Source organism: Phlebotomus papatasi, chromosome 2 (assembly GCF_024763615.1).
Source record: "Phlebotomus papatasi isolate M1 chromosome 2, Ppap_2.1, whole genome shotgun sequence".
NCBI lineage: Eukaryota > Metazoa > Arthropoda > Insecta > Diptera > Psychodidae > Phlebotomus > Phlebotomus papatasi.
In genome coordinates, this window is record NC_077223.1 from 86811457 (window position 1) to 86829561 (window position 18105).

At 37.6% G+C, this 18105-nt stretch overlaps 1 protein-coding gene across 1 annotated transcript; it reads left to right on the forward strand.

Moving 5' to 3' along the window:
• The first annotated feature begins 2587 nt into the window (after positions 1 to 2587).
• On the forward strand, positions 2588 to 9795 carry LOC129804864 (erythroid differentiation-related factor 1). Its single transcript, XM_055852531.1, has 3 exons — positions 2588 to 2799; positions 2867 to 5330; positions 8411 to 9795. Exons 1-3 carry the CDS (start codon positions 2758 to 2760, stop codon positions 9475 to 9477), a joined length of 3573 nt encoding a protein of 1190 aa, XP_055708506.1. The 5' UTR covers positions 2588 to 2757; the 3' UTR covers positions 9478 to 9795.
• The last annotated feature ends 8310 nt before the right edge of the window (positions 9796 to 18105 follow it).

The following is an 18105-nucleotide window of genomic DNA, read 5'->3' on the forward strand; positions in this document are numbered from 1 at the left end:
AATATTAGATAAATATTATATACGAATAGGGAGAGTAGGCCTACTATAGTCGGGATAGTAGGGCGATCTCAAGCCTACCCTCCATATGATATAAAACACTATGTCGTTTCACTAGCGGAAGAGACTTATTGGCAGCATTAGTATTGGTGTGACTGCCGTGTACGTGTGAATCACAAATATCAATTTTTTCACCTGATGAGGCAATTTTCTTACAGGAAACGTAATTCTTAAGCTTCATTGACTACTTTTATGCCTCTTTTCGTATAAATCTATATATTTTCCTCCTTGCGTTCCATGGACGTTTGCTGAACTCAGTTTAGGACCGTGTAATAAGAAATGTCCGCGAGTTTCCATGGGCTTTTCGTCAATCAGCCATTTATAGAATCGGAAAAATCTTCGTTATTTCCAAGAAAATTCTCCGCGGAATTTTCCATGCAACGACCTTAAAGACTTCCGTAGTTTAATATTACGCATATTACGGAATTCCACGACTTTTCTAGTGGATTTCTTTTTGCATTTTTCTGATTTTTCTTCAAAATAATTCCGAAACTTGATTAAAATGGCGTGGAATTTTCATAAAAAATTTCTACAAAAAAAAACATCCACAAATATATGAAACTTTGTGGCCGATCGGCTACAGGGTATATAACTTAATCGCTTCGCTACACTAAATAAGTCTTTTATGGCCTCTACACACTAGTAGAAATTTCTTTAAAAATGATTTTTTAAAGAAAATTTCCCCTATCTGGCAGAAACTTTAGAATTTTTTAAAAAAGGCAATTTTTGACTAAAATTGCTTCTAGTATGTAGACACCTAGACACAAAATTTTTATCACAAAACACTCCTGAGACTGCAACAAATATCTGAACCACAAAATATTATTTTACAAAAAAAATGTTTGTGTGTTTTTCAAGCAAAAACTTCTCTAATATCACTAAATTCCTGTCAGCACTGTCTTTTTTCCCAACTCGCTAATTAGCTGCCTCATCGAATCAAAAATTTGTAATGATCTCATACAAAGGTGAAAGTGTGAATTATTGTATAAAGATAAGAGTCTTAAGAAAATAAACTTCTCAAATTTGAACGACGAGTTGAGTACAAAATGTAAAATTTTAGTTATGTGAAGAAAGTTTTGCGTGGAGTTTGAATTTTTACCATTTTTCTCAGGTGTTTCCTTATTATTATCCTATTATATTAACTTCCGCAACAAATACCATTTATATCACCATAGATTACATTGATATATTCTTTAAAGTTATTTATCTTAATTTAGGGAAATGCATTTCATATGAATTCCGTTTACGTTTTTGAAAATATTGTTCAAATTTGAGGAACTCTACTGATTTTTTACGTACTACCATTGCCGCTCTGAATCTGGATAGGGAAGTGAGCGTGTTTATGGTCTATCAAATGGTCTGTATTGTTGAAGAACTAGTGGAAAATGACCGTAAACTTGAATTTTTCAAAGACAATACCTTAAGTGCATTGATAGAAGTTACGTTAGAAAGTGTTCGGTCGGAAGGTTTTGTAACTGATATTGAACAATTATGTCCAGTATGTGGAGTTCTCAGTGAAAATATTTTTAAGATGGCCTTAAGACCGATGGCGAATTTGCTTTTAAACAATTACACAAAAAATGTGAACTCATGCTTGGACGATAAAAAACTCTGACAAAGGCAGACAGTCTACCATAAAATTATGTTAACATACTTTTTTTTTTTAATTTAAACATATTCCAACGACGAACGCATTGTGCTGCTGCACTGAACACCTCAGAGCGGCAATGTTCGTATGAACGTATGTGTGTTAGTGCGACTTTGGCATCAGCAGGCTGTCATACACGCTCACTTCCCTATCCATATTCAGAGCGGGAATGGTGCTACCATGTATACAAGATTATTTTAATTCTCCTTACTCCAACATAACCTCAAATTTTACATTTTGAACTCAACCGTCGTTCAAATTTGATAAGCTCAAATTTGAAAAACTCGACTGTAATTTCCAAGAAAATTTCGAATATTCGAAGAAATAATTTATTTATTTCAAAAGTAAATTACACTGCTCTTACAGTAATACAAAAATTATGCATTTGAAAATCTACGTCTACATTAGTCAATGAAATACTACAGTAGAGTCTTCTAAATTCGAACGCTCGGGGGGTATTTTTAACATTTCTCATCTACCGAATTCAAACGATTTTTTCAAAACTAACAAAATATATGTGAGATAAACTTGTACTTTGAATCAAATTCCCATACTTTCTTACAATTCTTAGGGGTAACATACTTCTTTTTAATTTTATACGATCATAATGTATGTAAACATTCAAGAAGAAGTACATAAATATTATTTTCATTTATCCCAGAATACGAATTTTTCAACATAACCACACAATTGGCATTTTGAATAAAAACGTCGTTCGAATTTGAGAGACTCTGCCCTAAGCACATAATATTATTATGATTCTTTATTTTTTATGCATTACAAGAATCCTTCACTAAAAGGCTTTCTGTATACAGTTCAGTATGCCCTTTCAAAAAGCACGTCACGTAATTATAGTATGAGTTGTTCTGCTGGATTCTTTCTAGAAAAAACCTTTATAGGGTTGCATCAGGAGAAAAAGGAAGGTTTGTTGTTCTTTAAAAAGTCCCAAAAACCAGCTTAATTCTTGCTGAAAACTCTTGAAAATATTGTGAAATGGACAAGTAATACCTGTAGATGTATTTTTCTCGGTGAAAAGTGAAGAAAATTGTGAAATGAGTGGACAAATGGGAAAAAATGAGGAGGAGGATGAAGAGGTTAGTTTGAACATTGGAAGCTTCTGGATTTTTAGGATTCAACTGTGTTTTCCTGGTTATTTTGCAGTCCTCCGACAGCGTGGTGAAATCTCAGGCTGTTGTCAAGTATTCCAATGTCCAAGCACCGGCAAATTTCTCGCAGCTGCAGTGCAATACGGATCTCAATATGCCACCGTCAAATTGGTTGAGGAACTCGATCAATTTCTACGGGATGCAGCAGGCAGCTCTGCATCGGAGTGGTTTTTCTAGTTTTCGCATGGCTCATACGTTTCCGGACTGTGTGGGTGGGGTGGATGTTGTGTGTGATGCTGAGATAATTAAGCGTTTGCTGATGCTACCGTATTCCCGGAATAGTTCACTGAGTTTGATGGTGCACAGGATTGGGAATACGCTGTTGATTGATGAATTTGATATTCACAAGTATTTGCTGAGGCAGTCACCGGTGGAGTGGGATTGGCTGAAGAGATTTATCTATGATAAGATTATTAATAGTTTGACGGATGAGGAGAGGATGTTTCTGATGGCGAACAGGAGCAGGAATGTGCTGCAGGAGAGACGGTTGATCAGTAAGTTTCTGTATCATAGTTTGCCGAGAGAGAAGCATTTGCAGGAGCCGCAGGAGGTGCAGCCGAAGGTGGCACCTTCGTTGCAGATGCTTCAGGGTCCTGTGTTGCCGGAACCGGAAGTGGAGCACAGTTTGCCGGATCCTAGCTTCACGCACACTTTTAACAGGAGCATTGTGTGGACTTTTGAGGACATTCGTATGCTCATTGGCACGGATATGCCAATTTTTGGCGGTGGAACGAGGCCTTGTATCAGTTTAAGGCTGAGAGATATGAGTAAGCCCATCAATGTCCTCACGGGAATTGACTACTGGCTGGACAATTTGATGTGCAATGTCCCCGAGGTGGTAATGTGTTACCATTTGGATGGGATTGTGCAGAAGTACGAGTTGATCAAGACGGAGGATTTGCCTTTTCTGGAAAATTCACAATTTTCACCGAAAATCATCCGGAATGTGGCTCAGAATATTCTGGCATTCCTCAAGGCAAATGCCACAAAAGCTGGGCATACTTATTGGCTGTTCAAGAGGCCCAAGGATGACGTGGTGAAGCTCTATGATCTTACAACTCTCTGCACGGAGGGAGAATGTGAAACGAAGGAAGCCAAAGGAAATCCGGATAGATCTGAGAAGGATGCCAAGGGGAATGCAATTCCCAATCCTTTCACCATTCCCGTGGCTATGTTGCTGTACAGTGTGGCCAGGAATATGAAGAGTTCCGTGGAGAAGATGACAAATAAACAAGCTGGAGCGATAAAAATGCTCCTGGACAATTGCATTAAGCTCCTGCCCAAGGAAAAATACCCCCAAATTGTTGTTTCCTCTCATTACATGCTCTCAGACCTGAATATCCCGTCAGGAGTTGATCCTGGAAGTGCTTCCTTTGCCACTGGCTCCGATGAAAGTGAATACGATGATGAATCTCTCTATGATGACGATGAGTCTGACGGAGAGGATTTCCCAAATCCCAGGAGCAGTAGCGATCTCATGGATCACGGTGAGAGTATTGCAGTGAAGAATATCCAGGAAACGACGGCAGCTCACAATTTCAAGAAGAAAAACTGGAAACATAATTCCCATCCGCCAGCCCTAAGTGCAGATGTCGAGAAGCGATGCCTGGAAGCTCTGGAAAACATCGTGTCTGGCCTCAAGTGCCTCAAATACTTCCGGGAAAGTGCAGCACAGACCAGTGAGCAGGAGAAAAAGCAGAAGATCCGGAAGGAAGCTGACAATCTCAATATGGCTAAACCCTATCAGCCAATTCCTCTGCCCTATGAAACCCTAACTCCTCAGCCAAAATTTGTCAACCCCAATGACATCATCCCGCTCGGATGGAAGGCTTCTGACCATCAAGAAAACTCCCAAACTTCCTCTTACAAAAAAACCACCAAAAAATCCAACAAAGCTCCCAACGATTCCAACCCTAACCTCACAATTACAGAAAAAGTCAAAGAAGGCAAAGAAGTCAAATGCTGGAGTCTCCACCTAAAACTCCTGCTCCTGGAAAAAGCCTCCCTGACCTACTCAATCCTCGCAGAACATGCATTCGCCTCTGGTTTCCATGCCAATGCCTTCAGGTACACCAATCTCGCCTTTCGCTGCCAAACTGCCGTATCCCAATACTGGCCAAATGCCGGCAAAATCCTAAGTGGACTTTTAGCTCGTGCTGGAGATTGCTACCTGCAATTTGTAAAGAAATTCACCCAACTCGATTCCATCCTCAAGACAATAGCAGGAACTTCAAACGCAGACAGAATCATCCTGGAATTTATAGAATCCGACGAAGAGGATGACATAAAAATTGAACTCCCAAATCCAACAGGGACGATCGAAAATCTCATGATGTTCAGTCTCCTGGCCTACGAAAGGGCCCTCAAAGCGGACTCTGGGAAGCTCAAACACAATTTAATTCGTCGCATTGGGAATATTTCCAATGAATTGGGATCTTTCTACATGCAAGAAGCACTTGGTAAGTCTGATTTTTTTTCAACAAATAATTACAATTTCCAATGTATCTTGCCTCCCTACCGGATGATTTCCATAAGATTTTAGCACATGAAAGGCCTTAAAATTCTCTGCAACTTTGCAAAATGTTCCTTGACACTAAACCCGAAAATTTCCAAATTATTTCAATTTTTCATAACTGGTGAAATTTATGAAAGATATGAAATTTTGGTTGAAGTAAAATCTGGATGAAATTATATATTTCTTTGGAAAGTAAAGGACACTGGGCTGGGATCCCAAGGGTCCTAAAGTTGAGTACCTCGGGTTACTAAGCCTTCCTTCAGTTTTCAAGTGTCTGCAGAACCTGCAGAGGATTCTCCGGGCTTCCAAGCGTTCTGCTCGCCCTAAGTTTCTTGTGGGTCCTCAAGAGTTCTCCAGGTATTCCAGTATTCTCCAGGGTCCCTAGCCTTCCTTGACTTTTCAAGCGTTCTGGGTTCTTTAGTGTTCTCCGGGATTCCTATCGTTCCTTGAATATCGAAGCGTTTCCCGGGTTTCCTATCCTTTCTTTAGTTTTCAAGCATTCACGGAGGGTTCTCCGGCTTCCAAGTGTTTTGCAGTCCCCGTGTGTTCTTCCGGACTCCAAATGTTCTCAGTATTTCCAAGCGTTCCCTGGAACGAAGCGTTCCTCATGCTCCCTGGCCTTTGATGAGTTTTCAAGCGTTGATGGAAGATTCTTCGTTCTCAGTATGCCAAAGTGTTTCCTAGATAACGTAGCGTTCCTCAGGTTTCCTGGCTTTTCTTGAGTTTTTAAGCATTCACGGAGAATTCTCCGAGCTTTTAAGTGTTCTGCGGACTCCAAGTATTCTCCGGGATTCCAAATGTTCTCAGAATTACCAAGCGCTCCCTTATTCGAAGAAGCGGAGGGTTCTTCGAGCTTCCAAGTGTTTTGCGGACCCCAAGTGTTATTCGGGATTCCAAGCGTCCTCTGAATTCTCAAGTGTTCTCTGGATACTAAAGCGTTTCCCCGAGTTCCCTGGTCTTTCTTAGTTTTCAAAAGCTCACGAAGGAATTTTCGAGCTTGCAAGTGTTCTGCGGACCGGACTCCAAGTTTAAGCCGGGATTCCAAATGTTCCCTGGATATTGAAGCATTTCCCGAATTTACTAGACTGACTTTTCAATCCTTTGTTCCTTGGATAACGAAGCGTTCCTCGGGCTCCCTGGCCTTTCAAGAGTTTTCAAGCATTTGCGGAGGATTCTCCAGGCTTCCAAGTGTTTTGAGGACCCCAAGTGTTATCCGTGATTCCAAGTATTCTCAGTATTCCCAAGCGTTACCTGGATAACGAAGCGTTTCCCCTGGTTTCCTGGTCTTTCTTAGTTTTCAAAAGTTCGCGAAGGGTTTTTCGAGCTTGCAAGTGTTCCGCGGAGCGGACTCCAAGTTTAAGCCGGGATTCCAAGTGTTCCCTGGATAACGAAGCGTTTCCCCTGGTTTCCTGGTCTTTCTTAGTTTTCAAGAGTTCACGAAAGATTCTTCTGGTTTTCAAGTTTTCTGCGGAGCGGACTCCAAGTTTAATCCGTGATTCCAAGTGTTCCCTGGACCTCGAAGCGTTTCCCCTGGTTTCTTGGTCTTTCTTAGTTTTCAAGAGTTCACGGAGGATTCTTCGGGCTTGCAAGTGTTCCGCGGAGCGGACTCCAAGTTTAATTCATGATTGAAAGTGTTCCCTGGATATCGGAGCGTTTCCCAAGTTTACTGACATTAACAGAGAATTCTCTGGGCTTCCAAGTGTTCTATGGTTCTCATGTGTTCTCCGGGTTTTTAAATATTCTCAGTACTCACAAGCGTTCCCTGGATAACGAAGCGTTCCTCGGGTTCCCTGTCCTTTCTTGGTTTTTTAAGCGTTTGTGGAGAATTCTCCAGGGCCCCATGTGTTGTCCGGGATTACAAGCGTTCTGCGTATTCCCTAGCGTTCTCTGGATACCGAAACGTTGTCCGGGTTTTCTTGATTTTTCTTAGTTTTCAAGAATTCACGGAAGGTTCTCGGACTTACAAATGTTCTGCGGAGTGGACTCCAAGATTTATCCCGGATTCCAAGTATTCCTTGGATATCATAGTATTTCCCAGGTTCCTTGGTCTTTCCTAGTTTTGAAGAGCTCACAGAGGGTTCACGGACTTGCAAGTGTTTTGCGGTCTCCATGTGTTCTCCGGGATTCCAAGCCGTTTTCACCCGTTCTTAGAGGATTCTCCCGGCTTTCAACTATTCTACGAATTTCCAAGCTTTTCCCGGGTCTTCAAGCGGTCTCCAACGTCCCAAATGTTCTCAAACGTCCTAAGCGTTCCCCGGCGGGTTTCCTAACCTTTCTTGAGTTTTCAAACGTTTTTGGATGATTCTTTAGGCTTCCAAGTATACTGTGGGCTCCCAAAATTTTCTCTGCGTTCTCTGGGTCTCTAAGTAGTCTTTAGGCTTCCCAGTGTTCTCTGGAATCCCAAACGTTCTTCATATTTTCAAGCACTGCCTACATATCGAAGAGTTCCCCGGGTTCTCTAGCTTTTCTTGCATTTTCAAGAAACCCAACATACAATTTTTTTACGGACTTACAAGTGTTTTGCAGTCTCCGAAGCGTTCTTCAGATTCCGAAGCATTCCCGGGATTCTCTGAAGGATTTCTCATGTTTTACAAACGGTTCACAAACGTTCTCTGATTTTTAAACGTTCTTACGGTTTTCAAATATTTGAAAACGATTTCTGGTCTTCACAAGTTTTTCTTGCGTGTTCCCTGTAAGAGAATCTACCCTGTCCTGTGAATTCTTTGCGATTGACCTGAATTCCTGAGGTTTCTAAAGTCCCCTTGTTTCTCAATTTCCAAAATCTGACTACAGGTTCCCCAGCCGTACTAATACGAGTACCTCGCAATGGTTTATCTTTCATAGGAACTGTTGTTTTTTTGTTAATTTTAACTAGGCTTTTTAAATTTCTTTATCGACAAATTTTGCTCTAACTTTGGAGTAATTTTGCAAACAAGTTAAGTTTTATTTCTTTCAAAAATTTCATGACAAAAATATGAAATGTTGAGCGTTTTTAGCTTCAAAAATGATATTTTCAATTTCCAGTGATTTTTAATAGAATGAAACAGGGAGAACTGCACGAAAGTGAAACTCCAGAGAATTTGCAGGAATCTTACCTGCAACTAATGGCTAGGGCTCACACTTACCTGTCCAGGAGCATAGGAAAGTTCGAAGAGGTGGATGATTGTGTAAATTTAGCTCTAATTTATTGCAACATGGGCAGATACAATCGTCAAATGGCTGATATGTTGAGCCTACCACTTCAGAGTGATGCGAAAAAGATTGAAGTTGTCTACCAGAAATATTACAATGAAGCCTTTTCCTGCTACAATCGGGCTCTGGGGATGCTGAAGGAACGTAAATCCAATCCACAGATTTGGGATATTTTGTACTGGGAACTTTCAACGGCCACTTTTATCCTAGCACAGCAAATGCAGGATTCTTGGGATGAGAAGTGTGAGCGATATCAGGAGATTATGGATCTTCTGCATCGATCTCTGAAGCTGTGTCAGACGCATAGTGACGTGGACAGGACGAAGGGCTATGCCTATCGTACTGGACAGATAAATACGCGCTTTGGGATGGTTTGTGGGAATATGGTGAGGTATCAAAGTGCTGAGTGTGATGAGAAGAAGAGGAAGAATATGGTGCAACTTTGTCGTTTCTACTACGACAAAGCTGTATCAATATTCCGGGAGGGTGATCACTTGAGTGAATGCATTGAAGTCCTCACGGATTTGCTTGAATTTACAAATAGTCAAATTGATTTTGGTGGGAGGGTAAAAATTCTGCACTTTACGATGAATGTGATGAAGCAAATTAAAGAAATCCTTGAGATTTATTCCGGACCCGAGGAGAATCTCAAATCTTTGGAAATTCAGTGTCAAAATGTCTTCAAAAATCTCGTTAAAGTAACAATTTCTGCCCCAAATCGCAGTGGACGGGAAAAGGAGGGCAGTGTTGAGCTTCTGAATGTCCTGAAGAAGATGTACAGTGCCTCTCTCAAGAGCCCAAAAGACAAGGAAAAAACTATAAAAGACAAACTCCTTGAGAATATTGCAACAATAGCCGATATTTATTCAGAATTAAATTTTTCCAGTAGAAACAGTTAGTAGCAAAAGGACTACAGTGAGATGTGGCTCCGTTTCCAGTTCAGGTTCCCGCATTAAATTCACCTAAATAAGCCTGTAGGGATAGCCATAGTATCCTGAAATGGAAAAGAAAAAGGATTATAAGTTTGATATTTTGAATTTGCAAATGTTCATTGAAGTCCAATTAGCCGAAGTCGAAGGATTCATGCGAAAATTGAGGAATAATCATGGAAATAATTGTGGAACAGAAATGAAATGTGCTGTGAATAATATTTATTGCTGTGTTGAAAAAAATAAATAGGTTGTTCAATAAAACAGTTCTAAAGCAATGAAACAAAAGTTTGTTTGAAATTTTCAAAACCTAAAGCACATTTGAACCCTAAATCATTTTCCTATACAGAAAAAATATTTTGTAAAATTGTTCGTAAAATGTTTGTGAACGAATTGTTACGAAATGTTCGCAAAGCAACTCACAAAAAAGTTCGTAAAAGTTTGTACTTTTTCACAAACATTCTTCGTAACATAAACACAAGAATTTATTCATAATCCCGTGTGGAAAATTGCAATGAAATGTTTTCCGTTAAGAAATTCAAAATTTTTCGGATGAGTCCGGATGAGTCGCCGTGATCAGCGACAATATCCAAGACAACAACCTTTTTTCGGGTGAGTCGCTGAGATCAGCGACAGAAATTTTTCGGGTGTCGCTGAGATTAACAGAAAAATGATTTTTCATGAAAATTAAAACGAAAACGCACTTGAATTATAAAGAAATTAATTGAATAGTGATATTTTTATTAAAATGAATTAATTTAAATGTAATTTCGTGTGGAAAAATGCACTTAAATATTTTTTTCAGTGGAAATTAATTTTTTCGGGTGTGTCGCTGAGATCAGCGACAGAAATTTTTCGGGTGTCGCTGAGATTAACGAAAAAGTGATTTTTTTATGAAATAAAAACTCCAACGCAATTGAATTGTAAAGATATTAATTAGGTAGTGATATTTTTAATCAAAGGAATTAATTTAAATGTAATATTGTACAGGTAGAGTCTTCTAAATTCGAACGCTCGGGAGGTTTTTTTGACATTTCTCATCTCCCAAATTCGAACGATATTTTCAAAACTAACGTAGTTTATGTGAGATTAAATTGTACTTTGAATCAAATTCGCGTACTTTCTCACAAGCCTTAGTAGTAACATACTTCCTTTTCATTTTATACGATCATAACGTGTGTAAATATTCAGGAAATAGCACAAAAATATGATTTTCAATCAATCACAATACGAATTTTTTTTAACATAACCCCACAATTGACATTTTGAATTCAGACGTCCGCCGTTCGAATTTGAGAGATTCAGATTTGAGAGACTCTACTGTATAGAAGATCGCATTAGAATTTTTTTTCACTTGAAATAAAGTTTTTCGGGCGCGTCGCTGTGATCAGCGACAGATAGCCAAGACAGCAACCTTTTTATTTTTGGGTGAGTCGCTGGGATCAGCGATAGAATTTTTCGGGTGTCGCGACACCCGAAATGTCGCTGGGATCAGCGATAAACTAATAAATTCAAAAAATAAACATGAAAACGCACTTGTATTAAATAGGGAAATTATGTTTTTAATTATAAGAATTAATTCTAACTTAATTTTGTGTATACAAATTTATTGGAGTATTCTTTCAGTTGAAATATATTTTTCGAGTGAGACGCTGAGATCAACGCCCGAAATTTTTCGCGCGTCGCTTTGATCACAGATAAAGAGATTGCTAAACAAATGAAATAAAAAAGAAAGTGAATCAAAGGAAAATTAACAAGGAAATAATAAAAAATACACTTATCGTTTAATTTAGTTTCTTTGTGATTGGGATTCTTTTACATGAAAAAAATAACGGAAAGGCCTATTAATTAACCAAGACACCCACCATTCTTTGGGTCATGCGCCTTTTTTGGTTAGCCAAGACACAAACCTTTCTTTCGGGTGGATTTCGGCTAACTTCAGCTACGTACTTATTTTGACGTTTATTCCGTTTCAACGGTTTCTTCACTCCCCTGCTTTACTATCTAATTTTGCAGACTAGACTAGAGGATCAGCCTGAGTCTATTTAAGACTTTATAGCAGGGCAGAGCATTCTCATACATTTTCCGTACAAATATGTGGTATATTTTTTCTTAAGTGGTTTTTTAGTTTTGGTATAAAACCAAATGCAATCATTTTAAAACTTTTACCAAATGAAAGAGTATCTAATCATCTAATGTTATGTTATTATCACAATCACATTTATAATGATTGCACGAGGATAATAGTTCTTAAAACCTTTATGAAAAAGACGTAAAATTCACATTTTTTTTAAATTCTTCTGAAAAATTTTCTATCTGTAGCACCAGTAAAATTTTAAATACAATAGAAATTAATTATCTGTGTTATGTGGCTACCATTTCGTGTTATATTTATTTTTATGGGATCTAAAGCTTAAAAATTATAAAGAATTTAAGAAAAATATACCATTTGTGATTTAAAATGCTCCATCCGTTAGTAAATTATTCTAGACTTTATAGAGAGGAGGAAAGGGAGTTACCGAGCAGGGAAATATGAAGAACAAAAGCAGTGAGTGAAATTGCAAACTGTCCGAAATTTGGTACAGTTACCCTAGTACCCAGTTACATTTATTTAGATTGATTAGACCTTCCTGAGTATCAAATCTAAATTTTGATGCCAGGAAATTAGTAAGAGGATGGCCAAATTTGAAATAATGTCAGCTGATATTTGAAGAGATCATTTTTAAGGATTATCCCCCAATAAAACACTTTGAATGCAAATAACAAGAGTTTTCTCCACAAAGAATTGAGTTAATGAATTAAAAAAAAATATCTTATTGAAAAATCAATCAAATCCTTTATTAGGACCATTAGGACCTATATGGGAAAAGGTCCACGAGGAACTGTTTGAGAAAAATCGGTTCTTTAATCCTTAAAGACAGAGATACAAAAACGTCCTCATATGGGTCTGAAATCTGAAACTAGCTTTTCTTGGAGGAAATTCCCTGTTTATGCTTAGTAACAATATCCCAAAATAAATATTCGTTCAGAGCAATATAGCTTTAGACATAGCTTGAAAAATCGACATACATTTTATTCCAATCCGATTTTGATGATTATAGGGGAAAGTGACCATGCTTCGTACGATCCCAAACTTGATAATGCCTTAATTTTTCCTATGTTTCACAATAAATGTGATTCATCGCATCCATATTTAAAAAAAAATTGGGAAACATAGGAAAAATTTAGTCATTACGAAGCTTGGGATCGTACGAAGCATGAGCACTTTAGCCTATAATACTTGCTTCACTTAGGTTTCTATATTATTTAAACTGTCTTTTACGTCTTTTATTTTTTTGTTTCTTTGATATTTAACACTTTTATCACTCTTATTAAATAAAAAAAAGCATATTATTAAATATATTTACCATAGCCTGGGTATGCGTATCTGTAGGGGGCGTAATATCTAGGGTAGACGTAGGGGGCAGTGTAGGCAGAGTAGGCTGGGTATGTTAGGGGTGCTGCAATGGCAATTTGTGGATTAGGTTCAGGTGCTGGTGCTGCACAAGCAAAGCCCAAAAGGACCCCGAAGATCACGAGAAGAATCTTGCAATTAAAAACATTTTTTTTTAAATTAAATTCACTAAACTTTTCTCAAAATAATTTTACTGCACTCACAGTGAATTTCTGCATTTTTTTTTAATTTTAAATTAATGCACTGAAACTAGAAAGCGAACCAGGATCTTCAACAAAGTAGTGAAGCGCACAAACTGAAGCTTCTTGAAGAGTTACAGGCTAGTTTTTATACCATTCCTGACGCATGCAGATGACTGAAGAAATGGATGGGATTGATATGGAATTGGATGGAATCAGTAGTTGAGTATTAATCATGGTAGAACGTGATCATTTTATTCATTATATTGGCGTTTGAGGAGGAAATATTTTAATTATGTCTCAACTATTGATTTACAATTTTACAATCACATTCACCTTGACCTGCAATGCACAATAAAAGGTAAAATGTGTGACGTTACAATGCGGAGCACGTTGTCTTATGCTCAAATATCTTCAGTAGGAGGAGGTAGGAGAATACTTAATGACGAGACTTGTGCAGTCATTATATTGTCATCGAGATTTTTCACGGTGATCGAAAGTAAAAGGAGAGATATGAAAAATTCATGATTTGACTTTCAGATCTGTCTCATTACTTTGGCGGAACTTGTACAAATCTTTATTCCATTGCAGCTGATTGCAGCAAACATAATTTACTCAGCTTCCCGGTTCTATTTGATCCATGACGTAGGCTTAAGTGTAGGGCAAATTGGGGCAGTTTCATGATCTTGATAAATCATTATTCTTGAGAATTATCTATTGATACACCTAGAAGAAGCTTAGGTAGATTTCAGTGTTTTTCTTGTTGACATTAAAAAAAATGTTTAATCAACATTTTAGGAGAAGGTTTTCCGACTTCGCACGCACGCAGTCTGGCTCAAATGTTCAGGAGAAAAATGATCTCTTTTTCATATCTGATTTTTCATTGGAAAATACAGGGAATTCCGCTTTCAAAGAAATTTTCGGGATCGAAAAAAGCCCGCGAATTCACTCCAGTGACACAGAAAATTTGCATGCCAACAGGAGAGGCCTTTGGAATGAGTTACGGAAACGCCGTGATGTATGCAAAACATTTTCGGTGCCTATTTTCAGCCTATTTAACTGCGCCAATGATAGTTACATAAGAAATGTTTTATAAATTTACCACGTTAAAAATATTTGCATACATTTAGGGGCATTTCAAAATTTATTTTAAAAGTCGTCATTTAAATCAGCATTTATCGTAACTTCATTTTTGCGATTTTGAGATATATACATATTTGGAATCAGCGTAATTTTGTTTATTAAACGCACTTGAGAAAAAAAAACTTTTATAAGCCTAATAAAAAATTATTTTAAACAAAAATTATCGTAAGTGCCCTTTATTAATAAAAATTTATTAGAATTGTCGTAACTTCCATTTTTGGGGAAGTTACAACAAATTTTCATACAAAATTTTCTCTAATCAGCATTTTCCGTAACTTCTTTTGCTCTTTTGCGTGGCTTGCAATTTGCAGCAAAAATGTAATATTTCTCAACAAAACGTTTACAAACTCTTTCAAATATCCAAAGACAGTGCGAATAATGCAAGATTAAACCATTTTAATTCAATATTTGTGAGAAAAAAGTGAGAAAAAATCCCTGCCCATCTGTCATTAATTCGAAACAAAACAAGTGACACGGCGCGCAAAATTTATTCAATAAAACTTATGAAATAAAAGCTTTTAGGGACAGTGATAACAGTATTATTGACTAATTTAGTCAAATAAAGGCGCTTATTATAACTAGAATAATTCAAATTGATATAATGCATTTTAGAAAATTGTCGTAACTTCCAGAAACTCCATACATTTGAAGTTACGGTTTTATAAACGATGGAAGTTATGATAAAATATTATTATGTTTCTTCTAACATATATCTCAATATTTCAGCTTTTAAATCATTTTATAAAGATTTTCTTGAGTTAACTTACAGTTTATTAGTGCTACTTTTATTATTTTGACTCAAAAGTATCGCATTCGGGGCTCATTTTTAAAGAAAATAATGCTGAACTGAAAATTTCGTCTCCTGAAAAGTTGTCAAAAGGGAGTTACGACAAATGCTGATTTAACTGACGAAGTAAGCTCCCAATTTATTAATATAAAATTCTTTCAATACGTTTTTGACTTAAGCCGAAACTCCCGGTAGCAGCATTATTCACGCTTATTAATAAAAAAAAAAACAATCGCATATTTCACTATATTCGTTATAACTCGAAAATTATTTAAATAAATATCAAAATATTCAATTAAAAAATCCATTTTCTGTTGTATAAAAATTGCAAAAAAATAAACACAATGAAAAGTTTCAATTGAATATAATTCATATTCATTTAGCAAAAGAATAATTGCATGAATTGCCCCACTCTCCCTTAGTTTTGCTTTGTGCAAAAAGCGGCATGATAAATTAAAGGCGTGGGAAACAAGAAATACCAATGCAGATTTCCAAGAGGGGACACTAGAAGACAGAGCCATGATGGCACGTGGGGTTTCCAGGGGGTCCCCTATCCTATTAATTGTGCCGGATGCTGCTTGTCTTTGGTGATCTTAAGTCAACAGGTGTTTATTAACCAGTCTTTGTCCGTGTTTGGTATTTGAATAAACGATTTCTTGATCATATTTTGCATTTAAAAATTGCAATAAAAAATAAAATCGGATTTTTAATGAAACTAAAAAAGATAAAGCATGTTTCAATAAACGAAAAGTATAGACACTTCCCCCTCTAACCCTGATATCATGCAACGTATTAACATTTTAAAGATAAAAAATAAAATTAGGGTATTATTATTTAACTTAGAAGTGAGAGCCTTATCTTAAAAATTAAGAATCAATGGTTAATCCCCTGGGAACCCTTATATTTTTTCGGAAATTTGGAAAATCTATCCAGTTATTTTTGGAAACCTGGGGAACTCATGCACTTTTCAGGGACATCACGGGGAACCCGTTTTCAGGGAATGCGGGCAACCCATATATGCATTTTTTTAAGGAATTCATATAATTTTTAAGGAACCCAGGCATTTTTTAGGAACTCCGGGGAGTTCTTTTTTTTTTCAAGGAACCCGAGGAAGTCATGTAATTTTCAGGGAACCAGCATAATGTTTTGAGGAAACCTGGAGACCTTTTTTCAAGGAGCTTCGGAAACTCTTTTCCATCCCGGGGAACTTATAATTTTTCAGGGACCCCGACGGATGCATTTTTCAAGAATCCCGGGGAACCCGGAAGAGAACGCATTTTTTATTTAAGAAACCTGGGGAACTTATAATTTTTCAGGGACCCAGATGAACGCATTTTTTTTAAAGGAATCCGAGGAACTCATAATTTTGTTGGAACCCCGGGGAACTTGTTATTTTTCAGGGAACCCAGAAAACGCATTTTTTTGTTTAAGAAACTCCGACAGACGCATTTTTTCAGGCTAACTGATAATTTTTCGGAGATCCCGGGGAACTTATATTTTTTTAGGGAACCCAGAAAACGAGCTTTTTATTCAAGAAACCCGGGGAACTTATAATTTTTCAGGGACCCCGACGGATGCATTTTTTAAGGAACCTGGGGTGGGGAACTCATAATTTTTCGAGGAACCCGGAGAATGCACTTTTTTGTCAAGGAACCCAGGGAACTCATAATTTTGTAGGAAACCCGGGGACCTTATAATTTTCAGGGACCCCGATGAATACATTTTTTGTCAAGGGACCCAAGGAATTCATAATTTTTCGGAGATCCCTGAGAACTTATAATTTTTCAGGGACCCCGACCGACGCATTTTTTTAGGGGAACTCATTATTTTTCGGAGATCCCAGGGAACTTATAATTTTTTTAGGGAACCCAGAAAGCGCATGTTTTATTCAAGAAACCCAGGGAACTTATAACTTATAATTTTTCAGGGACCCCGACGGACGTTTCTTTTAAGGAATCCGGGGAATTTAGAATTTTTCGAGGAACCTGGGGAATGCATTTTTTGTCAAAGAACCCTGGGAACTCATAATTTTGTAGGAACCCCGGGGAACTTGTTATTTTTCAGGGAACCCAGAGAACGCAATTTTTATTCAAGAAACCCGGGGAACTTATAATTTTTCGGGGATCCCAGGGAACTTATAATTTTTTAGGAAATCCAGAAACGTATTTTTTAATCAAGAAACCCGAGGAGGGAACTTATAATTTTTCCGGGACCCCGACGGACGCATTTTTTTAAGGAACCCGGAGACCTCATAATTTTTCGAGGATCCCGGAGAATACATTTTTTGTCAAGAAATCTAGGGAACTCATAATTTTGTAGGAAACCCGGGGAACTCATAATTTTTCGGGGAACTTATAATTTTTCAGGGACCCCGACGGATGCATTTTTTTAAAGGAACCCGGGGAACTTATAATTTGTCAAAGTACCCCCACATATGCATTTTTTTTCAGGGGAACTCATAATTTTTCGGAAATCCTGAGGAACTTATAATTTTTCAAGGACCCCGACGGACGCATTTCTTTTTCAGGGGAACTCATAATTTTTCGGGTAACTTGGGGAACTTATAATTTTTCAAGGACTCCGACGGATGCATTTTTTTAAAGGAACCCGGGGAACTTATAATTTTTCAGGGACCCCGACCGACGCATTTTTTTAGGGGAACTCATTATTTTTCGAGGATCCCAGGGAAATTATAATTTTTTAGGGAACCCAGAAAACGCACCTTTTATTCAAGAAGCCCGGGGAACCTATAATTTTTCGAGGAACCCGGAGAATGCATTTTTGTCAAGGAACCCAGGGAACTCATAATTTTGTAGGAAACCAGGGGAATCCTTTTTTGTCAAGGAACCCAGGGAACTCAAACTTTTTCGAGGAACCTGGGGAATACATTTTTTTAAGGAACACGGAGAACTCATAATTTTCCAACGTAACCCCGGAACTTGTATTTTTTCATAGAACCCGGGTGGCTCATAATTTTTTTGGCTTCCCAGAAAACTCATCTTTTTCCAAGAAACCCCGGGATGTCATAATTTTTT